This window comes from Morone saxatilis, unplaced genomic scaffold (genome assembly GCF_004916995.1).
Source record: "Morone saxatilis isolate NCDOM2014 unplaced genomic scaffold, NCSU_SB_2.0 Contig15, whole genome shotgun sequence".
In the NCBI taxonomy this organism is placed as follows: Eukaryota; Metazoa; Chordata; class Actinopteri; family Moronidae; genus Morone; species Morone saxatilis.
Genome location: NW_023339707.1, coordinates 4113922 through 4126174, shown reverse-complemented (window position 1 = coordinate 4126174; position 12253 = coordinate 4113922). Strand labels below are relative to the sequence as shown.

Sequence of the window (12253 nt, the reverse complement as noted above, 5' to 3'; positions counted from 1 at the left end):
CATTATTGTTTGTACTGTACCATGCACTGCCAGAAAATGGCAAGGCATTTAATCCGCAAACACAGCAATGAACCTGCTGTAGCTAAAGCAATACGTTTTCCTTTGAAGTTAAAGGAACGAAAATTACATTTTGACCTCATTAGAAATAAAGGGGACCGTGCTCATAACAACGAGGTCCTAAAAACTGGTAGTGGCACACTGATCCCAAGTCAGCAAACTGCAAAATCAGCGAAAGCAAGTGACTACATGCACTGTATAAACTGTGAGGCTTTGCTCATGTGGAGGCACATGTCCAGGTGCAGGCTTTTACTTACATGTAGCACGCCAAAGCCAGGTAGAAGTCGGATCCAGGCGCTCTGTGCATATGCACAGCCTGTCCCAGATGGTGGGAGCTAACAAATGCCATGCATCAAGATGAAGTCACATCATCAAAAAAGAGAGAACCATTTTGAAACTTGGAGAACATTTGTATGCCAAGCATGGACAAAAACAAACATGACTACATTAGAAAAAAAATGCGGGAAATCGGGCAAATAGTTCAGCAGTCACGGACAGGTGGTAGACTGAAATGAATTAAGGACTTCTATGTGCCTTCAACTTTGTGCCTTCAACTTTGTGGTTGAAGCAGTAAAATCTGTGGCTGGCTTTGATGAGGAGAAAAACACCTACAAAGCTCCATCGCTGGCTCTGAAGCTGGGTCATAGTCTCAAGAAGATTGCAGATATTCTTGAGTGTGAGGCACAGATGGCAGAGTCTGACAATGAGGAATTTCTAAACAACCTGAACAGGAGCAGGGGTATTTTTGAGAAAAAGTGGAATGTGTGTGTGTCATACGTGCCCTACAAACTCTGAAAGAGGTAAAATGGAACACTCCTCAGCTCCTTCCTTTCACTGAGGATGTCAAGAACATGCACATGCACCTCGAAAAGTGCAGAGAAGAATACCAAAGGAATCTGAAGAATAACCCAAGCAAGAAGACCTGGACCAAGCTGGCCAGTGTAACGCTTGCTGAGGTGATCCTGTTTAACCGCAGAAGAGAAGGTGAAGTATCAAAGATGCCACTTAGTGCATTTACCCTGAGAGACAGTTCAGAACTTCATTCAGATGTGGCACTAGGTCTTTCAGAGTTGGAGCAAAAGCTTTGCCAACATTTTCAACGGATTGAAATCAGAGGGAAAAGAAACAGGAAGGTTCCGATCCTTCTAACTCCGGACATACTGTCATCAATGGAGGCCTTGGTTGCACATAGGCAGACCTGTGGTGTGCCTGATGACAATCCTTATTTCTTTGGCAGAGCTGAAGCAGAGAGTCACTTAAGGGGATCAGATGCCATCAGACAGATGGCAAAGGAATGTGGGACCAAGCATCCTAAAACTCTTTCCTCAACCAAGTTGAGAAAGCAGGTCTCCACACTGTCCACTGTTCTCAACTTGAAGGATAATGAGATGGACACACTGGCAAATTTTCTTGGCCATGACATACAGGTACACAGATAGTACTACAGACTACCTGAAGGGACACTGGAGTTGGCTAAAGTCAGTAAAGTGTTGATTGCCCTAGAACAGGGCCGGCTGTCAGACTACAAGGGAATGAGCTTGGATCAAATCCAGATTGATCCCAGTGGTAAAGAAAACTTACTCTTAACATCTTATTTAGTGTAATTTCTGAGTAAATGTCCTTTTCTCAGATGATATTTTGTTTTGTTTTCCTGGTGTTCAGAACAGGTATTAGAAGCTGTGGACAGTGACCTGTCAGAGACAGAGATGGGCGGGGACTGATCTTTTTGCTCATCAGGTGGGTTACACATCAGTTGTGTGCCTTAAGGTCAATCATTTGTCAATTAAGCAACTTTAATGACAAAAAATCCTTCATATTTGAACCCTTTATTTTTTCCTTGTTTTTACAAACAGAGACAGATCATGATGTACCTGTTACTTTATCAAAACATCTAAGAGAATAGAGCAATCTGAGTACATATCAGTGACACTTAACTCTCTACATTGTCTTTTTCCTGTCTATTTCTTATTTCTTACTGTTTTTTATTTTATGTAAGAGGCGCCTTTAAATAAAATGTTATTATTATTATTATTACAGGTATTTATACACTAACCGTTGTGCCTCTTTACAAAAAAGGAAATGAAATTAAAACATAATGATGTGCAGATTCTTCCTGCTCAGTTCATCTTTTAGCAATGTTAAAACAAACTATTAATGATTAATAATGTATAGTCTTTTCTGTCAGTACTTTTAGTCAAACAAACTCTAATGATCAGATGACTCTTGTGTATTTATATACACAAAACAAATGAAATACCGTTTCTCTCTAGCTGTCAGCGTACCAAAGGGACATTAATACCTCTTTAAAAATCAAATATAAAACATCATTGAAATCAAGCTAAAACAGTCAAGTCAACAGTTCTAACACTGTAGCAGCACATTCATAAAGTGCGTTGTCTTGCTACTCTCTACTCTGTCTTGTCTCTTCTCTCATCATCCCTCATCACAGCAAAACTCTCATGAGCCTGGCATTGTTGAACGTCCCACTAAAGGTAACCCACAAACTGAGCAATGGCACTTGATTAGAACTTGCCCTGTTTGTAACCTCAAGGAAAATGAATCGAACACAACTGGATTTGGTTATGTTTCACCTCTCATCCAAGAGGCTTCATCAGTTCATGCTCGTCTGACTAGGCTGGACTAGTCTGATGTGCGATTCAATTTCCTTGAGATAACTATGACCTGGATGCATAAGAATATTCATAGGCTTGCCCTGTTTGTGTAAAAGAAGCCATGGACAAACACCTAAAGACAATGGGTACTATTAAAACAAGCTCACTGTAGAACACTCCACGCTGAAAGCAGCTGGACATTTTAAAAATCATGTGATGCTTTTATTTCAAAGCTGCAAGCCAAAATGCTCCATCACTGTATTAGCATGTGTGGCCAAGACGAGGGAGAGAATTTGCAGTTTTTAGCAATTTTATAAAAATGTGATTGTATACTTGCTCAGTACTACCAATAAAGAGGACTGACAGCATTGTGTTGTCAGTTAGCAGTTATTATCCTGTATAACTATACTAATTATTCCTTCTTGTAATAGCATCCTCAAGCTCTAAGAAAAGATGTCAGCCTGTTGATGCTGACAGCGATGACCCTCAAACAGGTATTTAACACACTCCATGTTGTCCTTATCACAAGTTATGAAATGTTTTCTCTCAATAGTGATACCACTTGTATTACTATAGATGGCTTTCATTCAGACAGTGAAGGTGTGTTGACAGGTAATTGACATATTTTGTATTAACAATAATAATACTAATAATAGTAATCACCATCATTCATTATTTCGCAGGATCCTCAGGACATAAGAGAAAACAGAAACCTGGTGAGACTGACGGTGATGACGGTGACTCTAAAAGAGGTATTTCAAACACTGTGTGCATAACTATTACTATTAGATTTATTTAGTTACATTAATCTTTAGAAAAAGGGCAGACAAATCTGGTTACTGACCAACTGCAGGTAACATTAGTGAGTGACGGCACCTCTCTTCACAGCAGGAGATAACCTGGTGACTTGTTGTAAATGCATTCATTTAGTCTTCATTAGTCTTGTTAGTCTGTTGTCAGCCAGTCAGTGCAGACAGCACAACACTTAATACATTAATCTGTAATCCTGGAGATTCCCAGTTTATTCTACAATATGAAATACATAAAAAGTTGGGTACTGCACCAGTCAAATAATAATGAGAAAAAATGTTACAAATAGTTTTTTTTCTAAGGCTTTGTCTTGATGTCAAAATATCACTTTTCAAATCAAATGAAATTTAATTTATATAGCGCCAAATTACAATGAAGTTACCTCAAGCCATTTTTCATATAGGGCAGGTTGAGACCAAACTATTTGGCATTCCAAAAAATCCCACCATGAGCTGCACTTGGTGACAGTGGCAAGGAAAAACTTAACTGAATAAGTTAGCAGTTGATGAATTGCCAATTGAATCGCTTGTCTCCACTCCTGATTTTCTTTTTTTCTTTTCTTTCATAGAAACCTCAAAGAAGAGGAGCTGAGAGTTGGAGAGGTTGAGAATGAATGTCTATTTTACATGAAATGTCAAAATCCAGAGATGTTGGTGGTATACTGATGAGTGAATGGAATGACTGTTTAATTATAATGCTTTTATAATTGGCTACCTTAATTATTAAAGCTTGGAAAAAACATCAGGAAAGTTTGTTTAGTATTGATGATGCTACTCTGGTCTCTGGTTCCTTCCCTTCTTGCGCCTTTTCGAATGAATTTGTAAGTAATTGGTGTCTTGTAAGCCTGTTTGAGCTGGGCACATCATTTATGTATGGCACAATAATAAAAATGAAAAAACCATGTAACATAAGATAATATTGCTGGAGTGTCAAATGATAGAAGGGTTACAAAGAAAAATGTGTAATTCATAAAATCAAGAAAATAGTGAATATTTGCTCTATCTGTATTTGTGAAAGGTAGTGGAAGTGTCTGTTAAGGTTGTTGCTGTGTGAGTAACTCAGTATCTAGCCTTAATAGGAAAAAAATGTTGTATTGCCATCATGTGCTGTTTAGTCTTTGTCATGTTTTCAGTTCATAATACTAAAAGGTTTTTTATACCATAATGTATGTTCTGTGTTTCAGGTGTCGATTGGTCCATTCATTAAAGTTTGGTTGGGACTGTGGCTGAAGTGTAAATTGTTGGAGGTTGAAATGCTGAAAAAGGACTCTGATCACCAGCTGGTAGAAGACCTGATGGTTGCTACATTTTCTCAGCGCAGAGATCAACCATTCATCATAGAAATCATTTCCAGATGGCCAGCTCTGTTCCATGAGAGACAGGTAGTCAGTCACAATTCCTCATCACAAAACATTCCACAAAGAGACAGAAGGCATGTTGTCAGATACTATACTGTATCCTATTCAGATATCTGTTTGACTAATATTTTTTATCTGTCCGTGTCTCTCCTTAGATCAGGGCAGAATTCAAGAGAATTGTCACCACAGACCTTCTGGAATCTTTTCCCGATGGACTTAATGGCCTGGTCCCAAGACTGCTGGAGGTATGCAAAGCAGCAACTAAGTCTGGAAAGAAGCAGTCACTCAAATACATTTTAAACTGCCTTGAGAAAGATGTAAGAGCTGATGACCATAAAATTAGGCACCATTTATTATGCTTGTTATTTATTAAGTTTGCTATAATATTTTCATCTTACTGCATGTTCCTTTGTCTTGTAGGACACAAATGAGAGGAGAAGGACTGCTGTTTTGCTTGGACTGCCACACTACATATCAGGCGAAGCTCCATCAGACGTCATCAGGGTGTGTTGTAAGACCATAACTATCTCTAATGCAGTTACTTTAATTCTTTGTTGTTGTTTTTTAATCATCTGGCTGCATTACTGGAAGTTGCATCATATGTCAAGTTTGGTTGTTTTTGTTTTTTGTTTCTTGTTGAATATCACTTTTTTCAGGAGAACAATGTGCACATTCAAACACATTAAGGGGTTGAAATCTTCCGAATCGATCAATATTTGGTGTTTATGATCAGGACTGATGTTGGTTCAGCCTATGTACTTGTCTCACAATTATTTCTGCTTTTTAAGGCTTGTGTTGAGTCTCTGGATGAAGCCATGAAGGGGATGCACCTTGGCCTCCTGATTGGCTATGAAGGTGCTCAACGGGAGGCCTTTCCACATAACATCTTCAATGTGGCAGTTGTGGTCGAGGAAACCATTGTGCTTCACAACATTAAAGATGTGCAATGCAGCTTTGCCATGCTTTTGGGCATCATCTACTGTGTGAATCTTGAGTATTTAGAAGCCATGAAGTATTCCTTTGAGTTTCTTCAGAGAGTGGTAATAAAGAGCCTCTGCCCGGGTACACGGATTAAGAAACTGAACCCTTACAATCCGTACAAACTGTAACAGATCTACTTTTTCTACTTTAGGATATGGAAAGAGTTCCTGTCAAGAATGTTGCTGGTTGTTCTTTTTTTGAATATACTGTACTGTACTTTTGATGTTTTGTACCGATTAGTGTTGATGGTCTTAACTGTTCAATACAGACTTGTGATGTTGTTTTAAGGTGAAATGCAAAGTTCCTAGCTTCAGAATGTTCTATCTTTTCAATGGACTCTGTAATGGACAATGTGTTTCCAAGTTTCTTTAGTCTTTGTGTTGCAGAATCAGAATTTAACTGCTCGTTCTTGTTGTCTTTAACATAGTTTTTGAATGTTAAATACACTTAAATTATATTTTATTTAATATGCTGTTGAGGCTGTAAGTTGAGATAATTGTGCAAATAAATATTTTTTGAACAGATGAGTTCTAAGTTTAAGTGTGATATTTAAGGAAACTGGTGAACCTGCCATTATTAGTTGAGGTAAGATTAAAAGTTAAAAACATAAGTCCTCTTAATTTGACTTAAGTTGAATTGCTGCCTTAAAAACATGAGTAGAAACAACTTTAAAATGTAATTGGTATGAATATAGTTTGTTATCTTGACTTGAAAATGTGAGTTGACATAGTATGGAATTATTAATTAAACAACTTGTTTTACTTTGCTTTATGAGTTGAAATGAAACTTGAAGTTGAGTTCACTCACGTTTTTAAGGCAGCAATTCAACTTAGGTTTTTAAGTTAAACAGCCATGATAATTTTTACAGTGCAAGTATTTACTGAACAAGTTAGTTTAGATATTGACCCATTTTACTTGTTTGATAATTGTATGCGTAACAAGTACATCTGTACCGTATACTCTTGGATCTTCTTGTTCACCTAATTAGGATAATCCTGAGAGAATAATAAAGAAATTCTTGCTTAAATGCCATGTATTTCTACCTTCACCAAACACAGATATTTTTGTTGAATTACTAAACAATTATGCCCCTCAATGTCATGTATTTCTACCACCTTTAAACATAGATATTCTTGTTGAATAAACGTACATTTTACCTTTATAAATCAAGCTAAATTTATGTTGCTGTAATTTTATTTGAAAAATGCTCAATAGATGGATAATTAATAAAACAGACTACACCTGAATGTTATCTGAAATATTTATTCAGTGAACAGACAGGTTAAGCGCATCAATACATTTGTAAAAAAAATCAAAGACAACAATATTGAAATGTCTGAACAAAGCTATTGAACATACATACTTACATATTGAACATGCACCACAATATACTAGAACAGGCTAAAGCCATGTCTGGCTTCCCCAACAGTCACACTAAAAGCCTTGTTTTCAGAGACCTTGTGCGCTGTGAGCATTGAGAGCCACCGAGCTTAAAAAAGATTTCTGAATTGCTTCAAAAGGTGTACCTCATCTGTTTAGGATACTCAATGTTGAGGGCATACAGAAGGCCAAAGAGGTATGCCAAGGCAGTAGAGAGGTCTGGAATGTTATGCGCCACAATGTTCCCTTCCAACACAACTGCCTGGTCTCGCACAGAGATGTCAACTTCATCATCTTGTTGGACAGTGAGGATGGCAACAGACGTACCTTGCAGCACTGGTGCCAAAGTGTCAGTGTCCTGAGGAAAAACAACAGATGCATTATTAAGAGCTTGGAAAAACTAAGACAAACTAGAAAGAACATTTTCTGAAGAAAATGCGTGTGAATGCTGAAAAGGTTAATGCTAAAGATGAAAAGTATAACTTGTAAGCTGAGAGATGATTGGCTTCATAAGGGCTAAAAACAGTTGAAATGTTAAAAAGGCAGAAGAAAATGAGCAGCTATACACTGGAAGCTGACAGCCAAAGAAAATTGATGAAGCAATGGTAACATAGCTGAAGTAATAGCTGAGAATAGATTTAGTAGTTTAGAAGTAGAAATTGTGAAAAGGAGGATGATTAACATGAATTGTAAAAAAGTTAGTTTAAATGATGTATGAAAATCTAAACAAATCAGAGAAATATGTAATGTGAAGAGTGAGAAAAGGCCTGAAACTGTTGGACAGGAGAGAGATGCATAAGCCAATGTCATGACATGGAGAGGCTGTAAATTCTGAAATCTTCATTTTATGAACAAACTCTAATGTATTGAATACAAAGACATTGTTGAAGACGCTTCAAAATTCCCCTCAAATTTATGAAGTGTTAGTTTGAAATATAGCACTACAAATTTCTTGCAAAACAGAATAATTTACTTCAATTTTATGTATTTAAAGGATCTCTTTGACACTTTTGAAAGTTTGAATGTTAAAGACAGCAGATTATGCAAATCTTTTGTGTTGCACCTCAAGAAACATGCAACACAGTTTGCATAGACAAAAACAGAGAAGCTAATTTGTGCTCAAGTGTCTCACTATCTACATCCTCAACAATATCTTCAACCTCATTTAGTCTCACAACATTATGAGCTGATGTCCCTACTTCACTATCAGATTGTTCACCATCAATTATCTCGTCTTCAGTAACAGTTCTTGCTATTGATCGAAAATCCTTAAGTGTACAATTTTTATGGTTTCGACTTCTGTGAGAACTGAAGGTTGCGTGAGTGTTTGTTTTAAAGGTACACCTTAGAAAGGGATATTGTACAGTTTCTCTGTTCTTTAAATGATGTCCGGGAGGGTTCCGAAAAGTTTTTTCACTGCAAATCTCATTAAAATCACACAATTCACATTGAAATGTTAACTTTTCCTGGATTTTCACTGTTGAGTGTGATCTTGAGAGGTGTGACCGTAATGCTCCAGGTGTTTTAAATACACATACACAGTCTGTGTGAATGCAAGGCCAGTGTGCACCTTGTCCGTGATGAAGGTGAAAATGTTTCAGAAGGGTCTCTTGACTGGAGCTTGCAAATTTGCAAAATCTGCACTGCATGAAATCCACCCCTGAAACACAAGAGACACATATAGCACAAAGTCAGTTTTGATAGAAGCACGTTCACAACAAACAGCTCTATTTCCCCAATATATGACGTATTTCATTGAAGCCATGACAACTCCATCCATATTCAATGACTGAATAGACAATGGCTGGATTTCAATAGTTTGTGAAAGCACCAAGTCATTGCTACTACAATAATACTGTGGCAATATTGATAGAAGTATCTGGTCAAAAATAGATACCAATATGAAAAAAGAAAAAGTTATCCTGATAATAATTTATGCAATATTGCCAAACCCTACTAGCCTGAAAGCCAACTGTAACAGCCATTATGGGATAAAACAACCATACATAACACAGAAGGAATCCCTAGATTCAGGAGCTGAATACATCAAGCCAAAAACAGAGACAAGAAAAATGTGTGTTGGGAATCAGCTTATATTCATTTAGGAACACACTTTTCAAGCTACAAAGAGCAGATGGAGCTGGCCAGAAGCCAGACACAGAACTGGCATAGAGAATACCACCGTGCAAACTGCCGGTCGTAAAAACAATTAACTAAACTAAACTAAAATGAACCACGTAGCACTTTTACATGTTTAGGCGCATATTTAAAGCACCTAAAACATAGAAAACGACCAATTATGAGCAAGTAAACAAAGTCTAGCAGGCCAAATGCACCGCTTCTGAAAGGCTGCCTGTCGGGCTAGATGTCGTGTGCAGGATGGGCCAAAACAGCGTTTGTTAAGAGTTCTCTCAACAGATTTAGCCACCACAAACGTGCTGTAAACATACCAGTCTGAGCTAACATAATTTAACGTGATGAAAGTAAAAACACACTCAGCTTACCTGCTTGACCAAAATTGTGCGCGATTTAAAATTGTCTTTTGTCTTTTAGTCAGTAGGTGCTTCTGTTGAATATGATGTTTTGTGGAGCTAGGCACAGAGAGATGTCACTAAATGTTGATGTTGATGATGTTTAAGTGTATTGTCACATCACTTCATGTGACGTTGATGTGACAAACTTGATTTGAATGCTCCTACTTCTTCCAACTCTGAGGTTTCCTCAACCCCAGGAAGTGAATTCTTTGCCATTTGGAGGGAGTCTTTGGTTGCCTCTCCTCAGAGCCTTCAGCCTCTTCTATGGGTTCAGAGGTAGGTGCATTAGTGATGGACTCCTGTTGCTTGCACGGCTTCTCCTCAGAGCCTTCAGCCTCTTCTATGGTTTCAGAGGTAGGTGCATTAGTGATGGACTCCTGTTGCTTGCATGGCTTCTCCTCAGAGACTTCAGCTTCTTCCATGGTTTCGATGGCAGGTGCATTAGGGATGGAGAGCTGCAGGTTGAGTGAGATTTGAGCACTGAGCTGAGTTTTCAGCTCCTCCAGCTCTCTCTTATAAAACATCTCCGTCTTGATGGTGTTTTGCCTCAGGATACTGATCTCCTCCTCCCACTCATCCCTCAAGTCATCGATAATACACCAGCCCTCTGACGCCATGTCTGCATGAGACTTCATGTGCTGGTCAAGCTCACGTTGAAGGGTTTCAACCTGCTGTGTGGCAGTGATGATATAAGTTTCATACCGGAAGCTGACATCATGGTATGAAGCATTGATCCTCTGCAGTTCCTCTTCAAGGATCTTGTTCTTGTCCTGCTCAGCCTGCAGCTCAGCTTCAAACCTCCCTTTCAGGTCCTCATAATTATTTTGAAGGAGGGTCTTCTGCTCGATCTCCTGGTCAAGCTGATGCTGAAGGGTCTCAGCTTGCTGTGTGACATTGGTCAACTCAGACTCATACCTGAGGATGATGCCATGGTGTGAGACACTGATTCTCTGCATTTCTTCTTCCAGATTCTTGTTCTCGACCTGCTCAGCTGCAAACTTAACTTGCAAGTCCTCATACTGTTGCTGAAGGAGAGTCTTTTGGTTGATCTCCTGGGAAAGCTCTTGCGGAAAGGGTTCAGCCTGCTGTTTGACAGCGGTGACTTCAGTTTCATACTGGAGGCTGAGCTCACGGTATGAAACAGTGGTCTTCTCCAGTTCTCTACTGGTTTCTTTTTCCCTGTTGATGTACATTTCTTTCAGGGTTTTCTGTTTTTGTAGCTTGGCGTCTTCCAGTTCTTGACCATATTGGAGTCTTGTGCTACTCTCTGTAAAACATTTTGTCCTCTCTTCACACAACCGGGCTTCAAGCTGCTCAACTTTTTGATGAACTTCATTGTCCTGCCGAGCCCTGCCTCCAGCCTGCTGTCCAGAGGTCCTCTGGAAACATCTTTGATCTCTCTGCATTTTCTTTGGTTAGTAGAAATAGTTGCAAAGAAATGCTGTTGTCTACAGTTGCAGTTCTTCTCTGATGAACAGATATCGTCTGTATCAGTGGTCTGCCTGTTGGAGATGTCACAATATATGTAATAATACCAATGGAATTATTCCTTTGATGTGTTCCATTCTATTTACCTTTGATCTATAAAGTTGCATTCTATCTTGCTTTGATCTATAAAGTTGCATTCTATTTTGCTTTGATCTATAAAGTTCCATTTATTCCTCTATTTTTTCTGTATGTTTACATTTAAATTCACATTCACCTTTTTTTTTTTTTGCTGAAAATATCCTTGACAGGTGAATTTTTTTCTTAAAACACCATAAACAGTTTTTCTCTCCTTCCATACTGTCTCTCATTTACTTGGCTTTATATCTCTGCTGCTGGCCCAGAAATGCAAATGTAGAGAATCCCTCTGACTTACTTCAGTGACTTTATTGCCACAGCTCAATCAAAAACAAAGATAGCTATAAGCACTATACTAAATGCCATTTCCCCTACAAAAATGCTTATGAATTTATCACATGTGAAACATCATTACCCATTGGATATTTTTCAGAAGTTTTCACATTTCCCAATTGGTCTTCTTTTCCTACGTATCTCTCCTTATTCCTTTAATGACATCATACTCAAGTCTCCATCCCGATTCATTTTACCTGCCCCACTGCTCTAAAGAACCATGATGCAGCTGTGCAGTGGCAGCAACTGACTTTAACAGGCTTCTCTGTCTCTCTCTCCATCCCTCTGCTCTCTTCCTCTTACAACGCTCTCCTAGACTGTGATCAGATAGGCGCTCTATTCTTCTGCTCAAATGCAAAGTGCAGCTGTTTGCTTTGCTAGCTGCGGAGAGAGAGAGAGAGAGAGAGAGAGAGAGAGCCAAAGTCTATGGGAGGGTCACGTTATTATTGTTGCCATGCAGCACAAAGTTTGACAGCAACTTACTGGTTAGCTGTGGTTAACCAGGGTGGTTAGGCGGGGGAATGGAAAGGAGAAAGTTTGCGATTGCTTTACTTTCTATTTAAGATGGATATGGGGACATGGAGGGAGTTCCAGGTTCCCATGGTAAACTAAAGAATTGTTTAATT

The 12253-nt window shown here is 38.6% G+C and overlaps 1 protein-coding gene across 1 annotated transcript; it reads right to left on the bottom strand.

The window, feature by feature from the left end:
• Positions 1–9650: 9650 nt before the first annotated feature.
• LOC118324984 (myosin-3-like) lies at positions 9651–11137 on the bottom strand. Its single transcript, XM_035657511.1, has one exon. It carries the CDS (start codon positions 11135–11137, stop codon positions 9893–9895), a length of 1245 nt encoding a protein of 414 aa, XP_035513404.1. The 3' UTR covers positions 9651–9892.
• Between the last annotated feature and the right edge of the window lie 1116 nt (positions 11138–12253).